General features: G+C 39.4%; 1 protein-coding gene across 2 annotated transcripts in view; it reads right to left on the bottom strand.

The window, feature by feature from the left end:
- The window catches only part of LOC124804734 (protein mini spindles), a 145,235-nt gene that overhangs the window by 58,462 nt on the left and 68,607 nt on the right, over window positions 1-18,166 (bottom strand). For both annotated transcript variants that reach the window (XM_047265027.1, XM_047265028.1), the window contains exons 10-15: window positions 16,989-17,101; window positions 16,686-16,884; window positions 15,602-15,753; window positions 15,371-15,522; window positions 15,064-15,282; window positions 5,014-5,197 (exon numbers count right to left, since the gene is read on the bottom strand). In XM_047265027.1, the coding sequence (XP_047120983.1) occupies window positions 5,014-5,197; window positions 15,064-15,282; window positions 15,371-15,522; window positions 15,602-15,753; window positions 16,686-16,884; window positions 16,989-17,101 (1,019 nt within the window). The remainder of the gene's footprint in view (window positions 1-5,013; window positions 5,198-15,063; window positions 15,283-15,370; window positions 15,523-15,601; window positions 15,754-16,685; window positions 16,885-16,988; window positions 17,102-18,166) is intronic.

Genomic DNA, 18,166 nt, shown 5'->3' with positions numbered 1-18,166 from the left:
TCTGTATTCGTTCAATATCCCCTGTTAGTCTATCACGTACAGGTCCCACACACTTTAGCAATATTCTACAATGGGTCACACTAGTGATTTGTAAGCAATCACTTTTGTACACTGATTGCACTTCCTCAGTTCTCTGCCATTCTCTGCCAATATACTCAAACCTAACACCTGCTTTACCCACTACTGAACCCCATGTGATCTTTCCATTTCATATCCTTACAAAGTATTACACCTATGTATTTGTAAGAGTTGATCAATTCCAACATTGCCTCACTGATATTGTAGTCATAAGATACTGTGTGTGTGTGTGTGTGTGTGTGTGTGTGTGTGTGTGTGTGTGTGTGTGTGTGTGTGTGTGTTTCTCTCTTTCCAGTGAAGGCTGAGGCTGAAAGCTTATGTGTAAGTGTCTTAATTGTGCCTGTCTGCAATTTGGCATGTGTGCAACTTATGAAATGGAATCTTGGCAAAATTCTACAGTTTTTCTTTGCCCTGATTTTTCTGTTCACAGAATTCTTACTTACACTAACATAACAGTGTATTAAATATCCAAATTAGAAAATCAATTCTTAGCAGGCTTCAGGAATTCCTGTGTACATTAAAACTTCCCCATCATAAAACAGTACTTATAACTTCGCCAATTTGTGACTACATGGCATATGTAGTAACTAAGAGAACTTCACTATCTACTTTACTTCTGTACGCTTCACCTTTTCTGCCTTTTGCATCAATATCTAAAACTTAACAGCTAGGTATTTTGTCATTTCTCTATTATGCTTGCCTGTATACAGGCATTGTGCATGAAGCCTTAGTCACTATTTGGTAATTGTTCTGCTACATTACACCGTCAGCCAGTCTGCAGTCAGCAATCAGTACCCCAAGCCACTCAGAGGCAAGAACTCAATACCTGAACATCTACATTACAAGTTGTATACCGTATTTACTCGAATCTAAGCCGCACTCGTATCTAAGCTGCACCTGAAAAATGAGACTCGAAATCAAGGGAAAAAAAAATTTCCCGCATCTAAGCCGCACCTGAAATTTGAGACACTAAATTCAAGGGGAGAAAAAAAGTTTTAGGCTGCATCTCCAAATCTAAACAAAGTTGGGCCATTGTAATTTGAGACAATTTAGGTCGAATGAATGGCGATACAGCTACAGTAGTTTGGTTAGAGTCGTAAGCTTGGCAGTTAAGCTTTACCAGGTAGCCATTGCTATGCGTCAGGTGCTCCGTCCGTATTTATACGGGTACCCTTCCTTTTTCACGTGCTTCGTCTGGTTTGAATTGATTGCTTATTTTTCTTTGATCTGATAAGCGCTGTTTTCTTTGTTATAGGTGTTTACGTCACTCTAAGCTGAAAATGCATTACTGTACTGTGTCACGCATTGTTTGTCGCATTCTGATAGTGCGTGTTTACGGCCTGTCGCCGCTCGCGGCATAGCTTGCTTTTGTGCGCACTACCGCCGCTTTAAAAAAGAAGAAGAATAAGAAGAAGAAGAAGAAGAAGAAGAAGAAGAAAGAGAGAGAGAGAGAGAGAGAGAGAGAGAGAGAGAGAGAGAGAGAAATCGCCTCATTAGCAAAACAATGGCAAGAGACTGCTATTTGTTGTTACTTACACTGCTGCTTTCTTTGATAACAATCAACAAGAACCAAATAATAGACATCGTATGATAGAAGATGTTCTGAATTAAAGTTTAGCGAAAATTTTTCTCCATTTGAAAATCTTTGCAGGCACCTCTTAAGTACATTACATTCTGCACAGGAATTAGATTTATCTTAGATTTAAAAATCTAGTCAATTGCCGTGGTTCATTTCTGACTGTATCACTATTAGGCATAAGAATAGTACGAATATAAACATGACATGATATGTATATTCTTCCGCGTTTGCTGTTGTCTCACTCTAGTTTTGTAGTTTATTAGGCAGACAGGATTTAAATGAGATAGCAGCAAACACGAAACAATACATGGCAAAATGTTTATTTCCGTATTATTCTTATGGTGAAGAGAATACTGCATGTGATTCACAATTCATACAAGTTCCTACTAGCAACCATCACTTCTCACAGGTAGGAAAAAATTCAGAACGCAGATTTGGCCATAATGACAAACATCCCTAACAGTCTTGCCAGTCGGATCTTCGTAGTACATTGAAATTCTGCTACATTCGAAGATGAACAATAAGGACTTTGTATTTACTTCGTTGGATAATCTATGAAAATATCGTTGTCGAAACTCGGGGCGGAGAAAAAAAAAAGCTCGTCTTCCACCTTTTTTTTTTTTAATTTATTTACTGACACAGAGGTTTTGGTGCCAGTTTTATCTTTGTGCCTACAAAGCATGTCTGTGTAGCACTACATATATATTCGACGGCAGAAGTTAGTTGTGGCGGCACCCGCCAACATTTTTCAGAACTTCCGCTTGCTTTGCACTCGATTCTAAGCCGCAGGCAGTTTTTTGGATTACAAAAACCGGAAAAAAAGTGTGGCTTAGATTCGAGTAAATACGGTAGTTACTAAGTTTTGTTACTTTTGAATTTTGTGAGATCATTCAAAGTGTGTGTAACTTAGCAATGTGTCAACAATATCACACTACATGGAAACTGATGACCATTGGTGTAGTGACAAATATGAGCAATCTAGAAAGTAAAATCGACTTATGCTTTATTAATATCAAGTGTCTGAATCACATAGTAATCACTCAAAGGGGACTGGATTGACAATTTTCTATAAGACTTATGGGGAATCAAACAGGTCTATAATGCTACATCATCATTAGAAGCCTCACTTGCAGTTCAGATTTTCTTTCTTTCTTTATTTATTTATTCAAAAATCTTTACAGGTTTCATTTCCAATATTCTGTATAAATATGTGCACAAACCAGGGTCTATACGTGGACAAGGGAAAAAAATTCCCCGGATTTTTCCCGGTTAAAAACACAGTTTCTCCCGGGTGTATGCTGCATATGTTCGTATTACGAAGGTATACATTCGGATTCCACCAAACACCGCATGTTACTTTCCGAAGCATTGAAATTGAGATTGCGCTGCGCTTTTGTAAGCCAGTCATAGCTCATGTCACGTGATCTCGCCAGCAGATGACAGCACACGAAACGCGATTTACTCAGTTAACAGCAACATCACTTAAGTAGCGCAAACACACAAATAAGAAAAGTTAACGGTTTAAATCAATACACATAGCATTTACATATAATATTGGTCTCCAAGATTAATAAGCTGCAAGAGAAGCTAAGCTTGCACTTATAATGTTGATCTTCTTTGCGCGTGTTACACTTTAAGACACAGCACACAAATGTACCACTAAAATTTTTAACAACGACCTAAATGTCTGATTTTCTGGGCTCGAAATTCTTCTGAACTGTCCTCCTCGAAGAGTTGATTTTTAAATGAGAGTCAAACGCTTCGTGATTTAAGAAATTCATCTTACATTCTAGCACATAGTTCATCTTGCGTAAAAAAAAATTTGCTTTGAATGTAACGCTTTTCAAACCATCATTCACAATATTTTCTCACGACCTGTTACAAATAGGTTCGTTTCGGCAGTTGGCAGATAGCGCCACATAACAGGCATCACTGCGCTTGCGCAGCTACGATGACACAGGAAGCCCTATGTTCCTACGTGTAAAACATTAAAAGATCTTACATTATGTCATATAAGAAACAAGACATCTGAGAATACTTCAAGAGCATCGGAATTTTGTGCACCATACTAAAATGCATAATTTGGCTTAAAGTGCACATTTGTTTGTCCAGATTCGGATGTAAATGTTCTTGGAGCACCAGAACTTTATTACCTCATGTTCAGTTCTTTATTATGGTGTAATGCCATAAGTGTACTTGAAATACAGCGAACAGTTGAAACTAGGCAATAGTGTGAAACTAAACACTTCTTTTCAAATAAATTGACTGCCTCAGCAGAAAAGATTAATAAAAGCCAAATCTCTTTAGCAAACTCAAAAATAACTTCATTGTTCTGCAAGGCAATTAATGCTTGACTGACAGAAGGGTGGAAATAAAATCTGAAACTAATAACATATTTTAGCCTTCCGTAATTATGCGAACGTATTTTAATTCATCTGATAGCTCCCAGTCACAAAAATCTGTTTTGTTTTCATTTAACGTGAAAGCCATAAAAGAAGAGGAAACAATAAAATCACTGAATGTATACACAGGTCACGTCAAGACGACACCTCCACACCACAACTCAGACTGCTCTATGCATCAGCCCCAGATTTACTGTATTTTCGAACTGGGGCAATGTTAGATAGTGGCGCCCAGCCACACTTCTGTAACCTGAAGTGGGAGAAGGTGCTACTCATACGCGCATGCGTAAGAGCACGCCTGCAACTGCTCAAATGAATCTAATTTAAACAGTTGTCACGTCACGCTCATCAGAGTCAATTTCTTGTTATGAAGCATTGCACAGTCTTCCTAAAGCCTTTCACAAACTTTGCTGTTGGCAGACGCTTATATGAGCACTGTGTTTTGTAGTTGCATGTGGTGCACTTCCTTTGCAACTTAAGTTTTATTTTCATTTTTTCTCGTTCATGTTTTGTTGCTGCAGTATTATTCTGCAGTAGCAGGATACACTAATATCTTTTGTTAGATTATTGGTTCTTACCAATCAAAATCACAAAAATTTAACTGAAAACTAAAACAATGAAAAATTCCCAGAATTCTAAACAATTCCCAGGTTTATCCCGGTTTTCTCCCACATGAAAAAATTCCCGGGTCTTTCCTGGATCTCCCGGATCGTATACACCCTGACACACACACACACACACACACACACACACACACACACACACACACACACATGCAATGGAAAGTGACTTGGCTTACTTCACAAAGAGAAACAAGTCTCATTTGAGGTCAGCTTCAAGAGCACATGCAATCTACAGACAGGCAGAAGACATTTGTCAACTACACTGGAAACCAATCAAATGTGACCAAGAATGTAAATTTATAACAATTAACATTGAAGTAAGCATTTGTACCTTCTCCCACTCTGCAGTAATTTGCTGCAAAAGGGCCGGCTTTTCGCCCTCAAAGAAGACTGACAACTGTTGCCCAATGTACAGGTAAAGCGTCCCCGTGAAGGCGATCCCAGCACTTCTCACACCAGGGTGTGTGGCTCCCACTGCTTTCCTCACACTGTCCATCAGTGCTTTCGGCTGCACACTGCAACACAAAAAGAGTAAAGAATCAGTTGCATACTACTTGCCGCTTCCAGGAGAACAATGCTAATGATATGTTAAAACACACACGCACACCATTTAAAATACTTTTCAACAAAATTTTTTAAGTATACGCTGGAATTGTGAAGTACATATGTCAACTGCCAAAACACATCAGAACATTTCAGGTTAATGACAGCAGATACACGGTATTAAGTTAGCTGTCAGTAAAATGCAGCCAACACAAAGTGGAAGGTGAGCTGCAACTGTGAGATTGATATGGGGCCTCACAAGGATTGTCCACAGCAGAAGTTCATTTTCGAAAGTGTCCCCGTAAATGGCGAGAGCTGTTCACAGAAAGCAATGTCTGACCCGTTACAGGAATTCCGTAGAGAATGAGTGGGAATCACGAACAATGAGCATCCTGGCTGCACTGTGAAGTTTTTCCAGCAATGTTGCAGTGCAACGAGTTTAAGAAAATTTACAGAGGAGGATATTTAACACAATGTATTGGGATGTGCAATGTGTCTTTCATATCTACATGACTACTCTGCAATTCACATTTGAGTGCTTGGCAGACAGACCCCTTTCAACTCTTTTTCTCTACCATTCCACTCAAACAGCACGCAGGAAAAAAAAGGCATTTAAATTTTTCTGTCTGGGCTCAGATCTCTTATTTTATTATTATAATCATTTCTCCCTATGTATCAACAAAATATTTTCAAATTTGGCGAGAAACAGATTTAAATTTTGTGTAAAGATCTCACAGCAATAGAGAATGGCTTTGTTTTAATGATTAACACCACAACTCTTGCATTATCTGTGATACTCTCTCGCCTATTTCACAATAATAAACACTGAGCTGCGTTTCTTTGAACTTTTTTGACGTCCTCCATCAACCCTATCTGCTTGAATACTACACAGCAATACTCTGAGCAGAGGACAGACAAACTTAGTGTAAGCAATTTTATTTGATCCTTTAAGTGTACCACCAACAAAATGCAGTCTTTGATTCATCTACTCCACAACATTATCTGTGTGATCATTCCCATTTAAGTTCTTCATAATTATCATCACCAGATATTTCGCTGAATCTGAATGTTTGATTTATCATGTAACCAAGATTTACGCAATTCCTTTTAGAACTCATGTGGATGATCTCACAATTTTCATTATTCACTATTTGCACATATAGACGCCTAAATAATGTTGCAATTAGTTTTGATCTACTGATGACTTACTAGATGGTTAATGACAGCTTCATCAGCAAATAATCCAAGATGGCTGCTCAGACTGTCTTTTAGATCATTTAAGTAGTTTAGGAACAGCAGACAGCATTCAACGCTTCCTTGGGGAATGCCAGATAACATTTCTGTATTCTTAATTACTATGAACTGTGTCCGTCCTGACAGAAAATCACATATTACGTCCCACAACTGAGATGATACTCCATAACCAAGCAATTTGATTACAAGTCGCTTGTGAGAAATGCTGTCAAAAGCCTTCTGGAAATCTAAAAATGTTTAATCAATTTGACATCCTTTCTGAACTCATGCTATTTCTCAACAGATCATTTTCTTCAAGGTAATTCGTAAAATTCAAACACAATACTTGTTCCATACTCCCACTTGGTGATATTTTCTTTCTCAAGTACTGGTGTGACACGCAATTTTCCAGTCTTTGGGTACGGGTCTTCCGTTGGTAGTTTTATTCTTTGGTGAAGGAATTTCAGAAAATTCAAGTATTTAGTAACTGTGCTTTGGCAGCACTGTCATTGTTAACATTACCATTGCTATCCTGCAGCGAAGGTATTTTACTGCAACACATCACCACACTCTACTGATGTTTTGCAGAAGCATTTTTCTAACTGATGAATGATGACCACCACTATAAAGAGTTTAGTGTTTGGCTGTACATTTTATTTATGCACATGTCATAAAATATCAACAATGTAGAAAAGACAAAGTGCTACTTACTATAAAGAAGACACATTAAGCTGCAGAGAGGCACAATCAAAAGACACACAAGCTTAGGGCCACAGCCTTTATCAGTAAAACACACACACACACACACACACACACACACACACACACACACACACACACAGAGAGAGAGAGAGAGAGAGAGAGAGAGAGAGAGAGAAGCACAACTCGCGCACACATGACCGCCAACTCCAGCATCATGTGCCGGGTGTTGGACGATGGTGGTGGTGGTGGTGGTGGTGGTGGTGGTGGTGGTTGGTTTGTGGGGCACTCAACTGTGCGGTCATCAGCAGCCAAACAAAGTCCCACTTTTTACACAGTCCAATATAGCCACTATTACGAATGATGATGATGACATCAAAAATACCTAGTCCTGGGCAGAGAAAATCCCCAACCTGGCCGGAAATCAAACCCGGGACGCCGTGATCCAGAGGCAGCAGCACCGGGTGTTTGAATTTGCGGTCGTGTGAGCATGAAGTGTGCTTTTTTTGTCTGTGTGTGTGTGTGTGTGTGTGTGTGTGTGTGTTGATGAAACCAAAAGCTTCTTGTAAGTGCCTTAACTGTGCGTGTCTGCCTGCAACTTAATGTGTCTTCTTTATGGTAAGTTAACAATCTGCTTTTCCTCCTTTTTTGATATTCATAGCTGGAGTTTCCATTATTTGACTGTGTCATGAAATGGACAGATCTGCAAGCTGGGACGACGATTCCATGTTGTTGGATCCTGCCTTGGAAATACAGTGCGAAAAATAGAGGAATAGCAGCCATGACATCATGGGAAAAAGAGAAATTTGTTATATACTATTTCAATTGGAATCTGTTAAATAAGACAGACTGTTTTTGCACTTAGTCCCTATTAACATAATTGTGATGCTCTGAATGTAAACGAATTTGTAATTTATGGCTGCTGTAAACTTGAGTGCAATATACAGTAACTTGTTCATGAGAAGACTTACTTATTTTGAGAATCGGAGGTTAGATTTGTACTATTAACTTCCAGCAGTAACGGCAGCAGTTTGTGAAACAAAGTTTGATCACAAGTGTTTGGCAAGTGTGCTGCAATAATAATATGAGCAATATTTAATAGAAAGTCTTAGCTACTAATCGGACTTCACTTCACAAGCCAATATCATGGTACAGAGCCGGATGAAAATCACAGTACTGACAGTCTTGCCACTGGTGTACTTTAAATACCACAAGAATCTCTTTGGATTTTATGCCAAATTCCAAGCTTTTGTAAAAATTCACCAATTTTGGGGATTTTGCAATCTCTTAAATTTGGCATGCTTCTTGTGGCCTTTTGCAACAGTATTTTAACCTGTTTTGTGAATCAAGGGGGTCAGTTCTGTCTATTATTAACTTATCTGGTACAAACCAACGGGTGTCAACACTATTTCTTTGAATTTAAGCCATATCTGGTTTATGCTTCCATAGTTAGTTCGGAAGGAATGAAAACTGTCTTTTACGGATGTATAAAGTGAAATTTTTATCTGGATTTTCAAACAGATATATTTTGCACTTATTTTTTTGTAGATATGGATGTTACGATATCCAGCCTCACTACAACTGTCTTGTTGCTGCTAATTCCTTTACCAATAACAATGCTCCTTATTAGCTTGGGGTTACTTGTTGCTGAAAGGTAAAGTATATTTTCCCAACCATTAACACTTCAATTTGGCTCCTGAACTAACTGATTACAATAATTTTTGGAGAAAGCATTTAGTACAATTTCTGACAATGTTTCATACCTACCACCAGCTTTAAACATGCATAATCATCAAGATATCAAGAGTAGATTGAAGTTACCAACAATAACCATTTGAGTGGAGCACATATTTGAGATGTTACTAAAATTATCTTTGAACTTTTCAGCAGCTGTTCTATCTGAGCCAGGGTCCACAGAAAGAACCTATTATTAATTTATTCCAGTTGTGAAGTATAGCATCCACCAATGTCTACTTCAATTTCACAACAAGCATAACTATTTCCAACAGCATCAAACTATCTGCCATCAATTGTATTTAATCTATCAAATACACTGTTAGGTTCTTTGTAAAAATTTCAGCTAACTTGTCTCCCACTTCATTAAGCTTTCAGTACCTGTATGATGTGAGCTTCAGTGCTTTATATTTGCACATGGAGATCTAGTTCTTTCCTAACACAACTATGACAATTTGCAATTACAATACCAATTGTTGGTGGGTCTAACTGCCCTGTGTTTGCCCTGCACCCTCTGAGACTGAAGCCATTTCTGCACTTTCCTGAGACCCTTTAACACAAATAACCACCCAAACTACCCACCAAACCATTCACAGTCAGGAGGGAAGGTACATGCTTAGACAGGTGATACTACTGGTGATTCTGAACAAAAAAACTTTCAATAAACAAATGCCTTTTTCTTAAGTCTCCACGTAAACCAATGAAAACAGCTAGGAACGGGAAAGGTGCAGGTGATGGTAAATTAAGATAGAGTTATGTTAGGGTTTGTTTAATTGAGTACGTTTCCTCACAGATGTTCAAACAGTCCACCGTCAACTTCAATGTGTTGAACCTCAATAACACTATTTATTATTTTGTGTCAGGTGGGGTGGATAGACAGGGAAAGACTGGGGGTAGGTGGCTAGCAGTTCAGAGGGAGGTGGTCGGTTTGCCAGCTAGGAATGTGGCTGGGAGCAGCACATGCCGAAGGCAACATGGGGACGTGAACTGGGGAGGGGGCGAGGGGCTTGAGGGGGGGGGGGGGGGGGGGGGGGTTCTAAGCAAGAGTAAACTATTGGGGGTGGATGCAGACAGTGGGTTACCCGAGATTGAAGCCAGGATGATTGTGGAGGATGCGTTGCAAGAACAACTCCCATCATTGTAGTTCAGATAAGCTGGTGGTGGAGGGAAGGATCTACATGACTGGTTCTGAAGCAGCCACTGAAATTGAGCATGTGGTGCTCACTGCCTGTTGCATCACGAGCTGATCAAACCTGTTCTTGACAACAGTTTGGCAGCAGCCATTCATCCTGGTCGACAGCAGGTTTGTAATCATATTGACATAAAAGGCTGTGCAGTGTTTGTAGCAGAGCTGGTATATGACTTGGCTGCTTTCAGGGTGGCCTGGCCTCTGATGGAGTAGGGTAAAACTTTGACAGGACTAGAAGTAGGAGGGGCTAGTGGGTAGATTGGGCAAGTCTTGCACCTGGGTCTGCCATAGAGATATGATCACTGTGACAAGGGTTTGGGAATGGCTAGGCTGTTTTGTGTATTGGATGGGTGAAGGAACATCACTTTACCATGGGTGGGAAGAATCTTGGGTAGGACGTTTGTCATTTCAGGGCACAATGAGAGATAATCGAAGCCCTGGCAAAGGTTATGGTTCTATTGTTCCAGTCCAGAGTGATACTGGCTGATGAGGGTGGCACTCCTTTGGACTAGGTTTGCAGGAAATTGCCCGTCTATGAAGACCTTTCTGTCACTTAAGACATGTTATACACAGGTGACTAGGCTGCATGGGAGGAAGCTGTCAAAATCCAGGTATTTTTGGTGGTCTGCAGGTTTAATGTGGACTGAGATGTGGCTGGAGCCAGCAAAGACGTGGAGGCCAATGCTACCTGTGGACAACTGTATCTGCAGTGATGAGAACTCCTATGCACAGTATGAATCACGCCTCATAATGGCCTTCACAGACAAGCAATAACCCCACCTCATAAAACCTAGTCCACAAGCAGACTTCCTGTGCTACAAAGGTCCCCTAATCACCCTCATACCAGGGCTTTATCATCTCTCATTATGCCATGGAATCAAGAACATCCTTCACAAGATCCTCCCCACCCCTCAAGTGGCGATCCATCACCTATGGCGCGAGCGACAGAGGCGCTGGAGTGTCGCATATCCAGAAGTTGCTCACTTCTGTCACTCACTTAGGACACGGCCTTAGTCCATCCCCAAGTAAATCCCAATCCTACCCCCCTGCCACATGGGTCATATCCCTATGGCAGACCAAGGTCCAAGAGTTGCCCAGTCCACCCACTCAGTACCTCCTACTCCAGTCCTGTCACAGGACTATCCTACCCCGTCAGGGGCCCAGCCAACTGTGAAAGCACCTGTCATATACAAACACTGCTGCAAACACTGCACAGCCTATGAACCAGCTGACCACCAGGATAAATGGCCACTGCCAAACTGTTCTCAAGAACAAAGTAGAGCAGCTCATGACAACAGGCAGTGAGCACCACATGATCAATTTCAGTGGCTGCCTCAGAACCCGAGCCATCTATATCCTTCCCTACACCACCAGTTTTTCTGAACTACACAGATGGGAGTTTCTTTCAACACATCCTCCACTTTGTAATCATCCTGGCCTCCATCTCTGGCAACCCATTTCTCCACACGCTCCACTCAACAGTTTACCCTTCCTCCAGCCTGTCACCCCTCAGAGTTCACGTCCCCATGCCACCATCAGCGTATGCCATTTCCCACAGCCCATGTACCTGCCACCCTTTCCTCCTGCATTTCTCTTTTCATACCAATGTCCTATTGTGAATCTTATCGGTAACTTTGTTTCGGGATTCCCTCTACTCAGTAACCTATGTTAACCACGTCCCTCTGTCTTAACACATCATACCAGTTCACAAGATTTACCATCTTAACACACATTCTGCCGACCTGAGTTGAGAGCCCAGCCAGATCACACATACTATCTGTTAAACTATTCTCATTTGTATAACATGATAATGTGTTACATTACAAAATCTCATGCCCAATGACATACAAAAACAAACATTTGAGAAGTAATCAAACTTACAGCTTATCACAAATGGCAGACCAACTATAAAAAGGCCCAACTACTCTATTTGTATCCAAGGACAAGCATGTTAGAACATTTTTGCAGTATTGAAAACGTTGATGTTGTTTGTATCTCAGAACATTGGCTGACAGAAGATCAAGTACAATATTTTGTTCCTCAGGGGTATGCTGTTGGAGACATTATGTGTAGAAGTGAAAGAAAGAATGGAGGTGCCCTAATATTTGTTAAAGATAGTATAATGTTTACTAAAATAGATGTTAGCTCTTACTGTGCAGAACTAGATGGAGAATTTAGCTGTATAAGACTAAACGTAGAGAATACTATAATTGTTAGCTTATATAGATCACCAGGAGGAGATGTAAATACATTTTTTGAAAGATTTGAGCTGCTTATGAGGAAAATACTAAAATGTAACATAAAACTAATTATCTGTGGCAATTTCAACATTGAAATGGCCAACAGTGATGAACATGTTACTAGAACGTTTTTTAATATCTTAAGATCACTAAAATTACAATGTACAAATTACACACCAACACGGGATAAGGCGTGCTTAGATAATATTATAGTAAATTTTTCTAGAGATATGCAAGACGTCAGACTTGCCAGTGGAGCCCTAGCTGATCATGAACCATTGATTTTAACATTCTCCTGTGATCTGTTGCCTAAATCAGACAAATCAGTCAGAATCAAGTCTAATGCCACACGGGTAAGAGGGCAGAAAGATGAACATATTAATTTATTTATTGACAGAATATCTCATGCTAACTGGGACTTTGTATACAACATACAACCTGGAAAGGGTGCTGGTGAAATGGTGTTTAACAACTTCCTGGAAATACTCCTAGAGTTATGGTACTTCTGCTCACCATTAATCAAGAGTAGCCCTAAGCATAAACAGAGAAACAAACAGCTAAAATGGTATACAGATGAGCTAGCTCTCACTAGGGAGGAGATGCTCAGACTGTACAGAATATATAAAAATTCTTGTAAACAGGGACCTGAGCTAGATAATACTTCTTATAGAGCTTATCTAAAACGTAAAAAAAAAAAAAATTACAAAGACAAACTGTCCTTGGCCAAAAAACAAGCATGTGAACATTACATTGACAGTGCTCCCAACAAATGCAAAGCAGCATGGGATATCATCAACCAATATAATTCACAAACCCATACACAAGATGCAATGCTGGTCCCAGAAGAAGTAAATAATTACTTCCTAACCTCAGTGAGTGAGCTGAAAAACAAAATCAAGCAAAATGGCCCTTGTGCACTAGATCATCTTGGTGCTGTGCCCCATAGTATGTATACTTTCCACTGGAATGTTGTCACCTCAGAGGATATTGTAAAAGCTGTGGCAAGGTTCACCAACTCCAAAAGTATGGACTGTTATTGGCTTTCTAACTATGTAATGAAAAAAATAATACACCTTATCTGTCAACCTCTTTCTTTCATTTTTAATGTGTGTTTAGAATCTGGAGTTTTCCCAGATGCACTCAAAACTGCTAAAGTAATACTAGTCTTTAAAAAGGGAGATAAGCATCTGCCCCAAAACTATCGACCAGTTTCTATTGTCCCAATTTTCTCTAAAGTTTTTGAATATGTAATGTACAGTCAACTAAATAACTATTTTGATAAGCATGATCTCCTCTCCAACAAACAGTTTGCATATCAACATGGTAAAAACACCACTACTGCTGTTACTGAAGTTGTTAACCAGGTGTTAACTGCGTTCGAAAATAAGGATCTAGTATCAGTCGTACTGTGCGATCTTAGCAAAGCCTTCGACTGCATACCATCTAACACCCTACTTGCAAAACTGGAATTTTATGGCATACACAAACCATCTTTGGATGTAACCGAATCATACTTAAGTAACAGGAGACAGTATGTATCAATTAAAAATAGATGCTCCTCACTGAAGGAAGTTTGAACTGGAGTGCCTCAGGGCTCGGTCCTAGGTCCTTTTCTGTTTATCATTGCAATTAACGACTTACCTTACCATGTAGGAGCAAATTCAGTTGTGTGTTATGCAGATGATACAACGTTGCTCAATACACACCATGACACAACAGAACTGCATCAGGCAACACAGGAAAAACTAGAACTAGTAATGGATTGGTTTTCTTCTAATGAACTCCTGTGTAATCCTGATAAAACACAAGAACTAATTCTGGGTTTAACTACAGCTGTTGAAAGAAAATCAATAAAATTGTTAGGATTCCACATTGATTCAAAATTAAACTGGGAGGAACACATTAGCCATATCTGCAAGAGAATAGCAAGAGTGTGTTATCTCATCCGGAGACTGACAGATGTAGTCACTGATGAGTATCTAAAGGTGGTATATTTTGGCCTCTTTCAGTCACACATTTCCTACGGCATATTGTTATGGGGACATTCTTGCCTTGTCAGTGAAATTCTGAAAATTCAAAAAAAAAAGTAATCAGAATAATAAGCAAAGCTAATGCCGCCCCCTCTTTATCAAGCACATGATATTAACTGTGGTGAATCTATACATCTACACAGCACTGCTTTATGTCAAAAGCAAGTTAAATGAGTTCGAGACCAGAGAGAACATACATCCCACAACACCAGAGGCAAACTGGACTTTGACATACCAAGACACAGACTCACAAAGACTGCAAACTCACAAAATAATGAGTTTAAAACTCTTCAATAAACTTCCAGCATCTGCTCGGTCACTGACCAATAATATTTTCAAACTTAAGGTTTATGACTGGCTTCTCAAACACTCATTTTATAAGATAACAGAATATTTCGAAATAAGCATTGACATTAGTATATAAGAATATTCCTAAAAGAAAAGGAATTAAATTGTAAAAACTTTACTGTAAAGTTATTGTTAAACGTATATTTAATGTTCACACCTATTCCGCTGTAAGTGGTCAATGGTGAACAAAATGAATACTGAAACTGAATGTTGGCAACAATGGAGTAATGCTCCCTCCTACAAACAAATTCGGCTTGCAATAAGTTTTTATACATATGCCTCCAGTTTTAATATTTTTTGGAAAATAGGGTGAGGTCAGGGGAGGAGGGAAATTTACAGCAATGGTATCTGCAATAAAAACTTACACAAATCCAAACTCCTTTATGGCTTCAGCTAGCCAGTTCAGTGCTTCTATTTGGACCTTAGGACTCTTTTGGCTGAATGCGAAGTCCAATACTGCTGTAGCCACAGGGTCCAATTTTGTTGCTTCTGCTAGTGCTGTCAACGTTTCTGCCGCTAGCGTACCATTCTTCGGGTCACCAAGTTTCTCGGCAACATCACTTACACAACATTCCACTGATACACTTTGAAGAAAGACAAAAATGCATTAAATTAAGAGTTTCAATGAGTACTGTAACACAAACAAAAATCAGGCGGTTCAATGCAACTCACCTCGACATTTCTCCAGTTTCTGCTAAAAGCTTTAGTGCCTCCAATTTTGCCTTCAGTACTTGAAAATTTGTGTCTTTCAAACCTGGCTTTTTACTTAGAGCTCTAACAAGGGCTTGCGTTGGCCTGTCAGCAGGATCCAACTCTCTGACAACCTGAAAGACAATTTCCCAAATAATCTCAAGTGTCTTACAACCTGCTCCTAGCTGGGGGAGAAATTAATTATGGAAATACCTCAACAAACTGTTCTACTGCTGCCAATCTAACTTTCCAGTTAGTGTCTTCTAGACCTGAGATTAAATCACCAGGCAAAATTTCTGACAGTATTTCATCTACTACGTCCTCACTCAATTCTTTTTCTGTACTTTGGGCAGGCAGCTTCTTTCCTGGAAGAAATAAGAACAAAACTGCAATGGAAATAATATTTTATAATCATAAAACACAAGATAAATTCTTGGAATAACTGAACACGTACATAATTCAGATGCGGTTTAAGAATTACATTCGATTGTGTAATTACGCACTGTGAGGGACTGTAAGTGAAGAGACACTACAAATGTTATACTTCCCAGAGTCATGCAGCCCTTTGTTATGGCAAGGTCAATTTAACCTCCTGATAAAGAACACTGGCTCATGTAATGAAATGACACTGTGGCGTATGACTTCATTTGTGTGCAATTAGAGAGGGGACAGAACACTGACAACATTGTTAATTTCACTGTTGTAAGATGTTTTTCCTATTGGCAGGTACCCGAGACCACTGCTGTCTACACTGCCTTTTGCATTTACACTAATTTTTGAAATTTCAGTTGTAGTGACAAATTGATCTATGATGTACCGCAACATTTATTAGGAAGGAAGAGGAAAATTAGGTTGTGGGATGTCGAAAGTGGTATCTAAAATATCAGTTTATCTGTATCGCTTTATTATGATGGCACCTCCTTGTGTAAAATATTCTAGGAGTCACGGATTTACATGTTCTTAAAACCTAGCCAACAATGCTTCACAAAGATGCTTCCTTTCTTCCAATGATTCCAACTAAAAGTCCTTGAGAATTTCTATTATACTTTCATTTTGGCTATATCAACCTCTTCACCATCCTAACAGCACTTCTGAATTTGTTCAGTACAAGCCATTGTGCCCACTTGATAACAATGAACACTGGTACTGATCATAATGTACATCTTCTGATGAATTACTTTAATTTGGAGTTTGGTGCATTAATTGTAGTTAAACTCCACTCAAGGTAGATAGTGGGACAATTATCCAATGAGGAGGGGACAATTATCTAACAACTCTGAGATTGTTATTTACATACCACTGCCAACTGCTGGAGCTGATGAAACTGCCTTTTTGACAACCTTCTTTGTGCCACTAGGAGCAGACTTTTTGGCAGCTTTTGCACCAACAGTTTTCCCGTCTCCATCCCCTCCAAGTTTAGTAGGAGCTGAACTGGGCCTCTCGACAACTCTTGGTACTTTAGCTACAATAACTGCCTTTTCACAACATTCTTTAATCTGAAAATTAAGTTAATCACTTTTTCGTATATCAAACACACATAAAAAGTTAACTTTGGGATATGAGAGCATCAAGCTCTTGAGAGCATTATGAAAATTCTTACTTTTGTCATTTTTATAGCTTCAATATCAGCTAGGAAAGGCATTATTGCTTTCTCTCCCACTACTTTCATTGCTGTCCCAAGGGCTTCTGCGGCATTGTCTCTCACAGTTGGATCTGTAAAAGTCAACACTCCGTTGTTATTCAGTTCATTAAGGTGCAAAATACACAATGTAATGGTAATTAAATGAGTGTACTATTTAACAACTTGCCACTCGCATAGAAGAGATTTTGTAAATTCATAAGACTGTAAACTGTAATGATCAGAAAATTGCACAATTCTGACCCACCATTGGTTTGTTAACATATGTAAGCAGTAGCATAATCCTCTTAGCACAGCACACAAAAGCAGCAGGCAGCAAACAGCAGGAAATACTTCTGGCAAGTGACAACTAAAAAACTATGAAGACACAGTGCCAGCAGTTACAGCCTGGGCAATAGATCCTAAGAATCATGCTACCCTAAGCTAGGCAACAGAAAGGCTGCCTATCAATTATCTACGAACAGGCAGCCATCCAGACAAAACAAAGATGTACATTCTGGATCAAGATGCACTATACTGACACTTACGACTCCTGTCACAATGATACATTTCAACATTCCAAACTCTCATTGTGACACAGTTTGCAGCATGTTATAAATGGAGCTAGACTGAAAAGGTGCTTTCACCGACATTGTGTCAGCAGGTACTACAGAAAGGCAACATAAACCACAGCCTGGAATTAACAACAGAAGAGGACAAATAGAATACAAAGACTCAGCAATACAGCTCAGGAAAAAGGAAAACCATGCGTGAACTGTCTGGTGTTAGCTGATAATTTTGTTTGAAATTCTGGCCGGTACACAAATTCAAGACAATATCAGGGAAAAGGGGGGGGGGGGGTGGCATTAGGCAGTAGAGCATATTTCAGCAGGTCCGCATAGAAAACTTGTAGTAAAAACAGTGGCGTAATAGAAAACGTAAAACCGTGTACAGGAGAAATTTCAAGAACCTGTCTAAAGAAGAATCTGTTTGAGATGAAAGGGTATACATAATGGAAAGAGCATACAGAATGACTACGAATATTTTTGAAGACTACTAGCACATGTCAAGAAATGCAGAAATAATATGTTACAGGACAGTAGTGAAAGCAAAATGCCTCTACGCAAGCGAGTGTTTAGCAAGGAAGCATATATCAAATG

Source organism: Schistocerca piceifrons, chromosome 7, assembly GCF_021461385.2.
Source record: "Schistocerca piceifrons isolate TAMUIC-IGC-003096 chromosome 7, iqSchPice1.1, whole genome shotgun sequence".
NCBI classification, from domain to species: domain Eukaryota; kingdom Metazoa; phylum Arthropoda; class Insecta; order Orthoptera; family Acrididae; genus Schistocerca; species Schistocerca piceifrons.
This window is presented reverse-complemented; position numbering and strand designations above follow the sequence as displayed.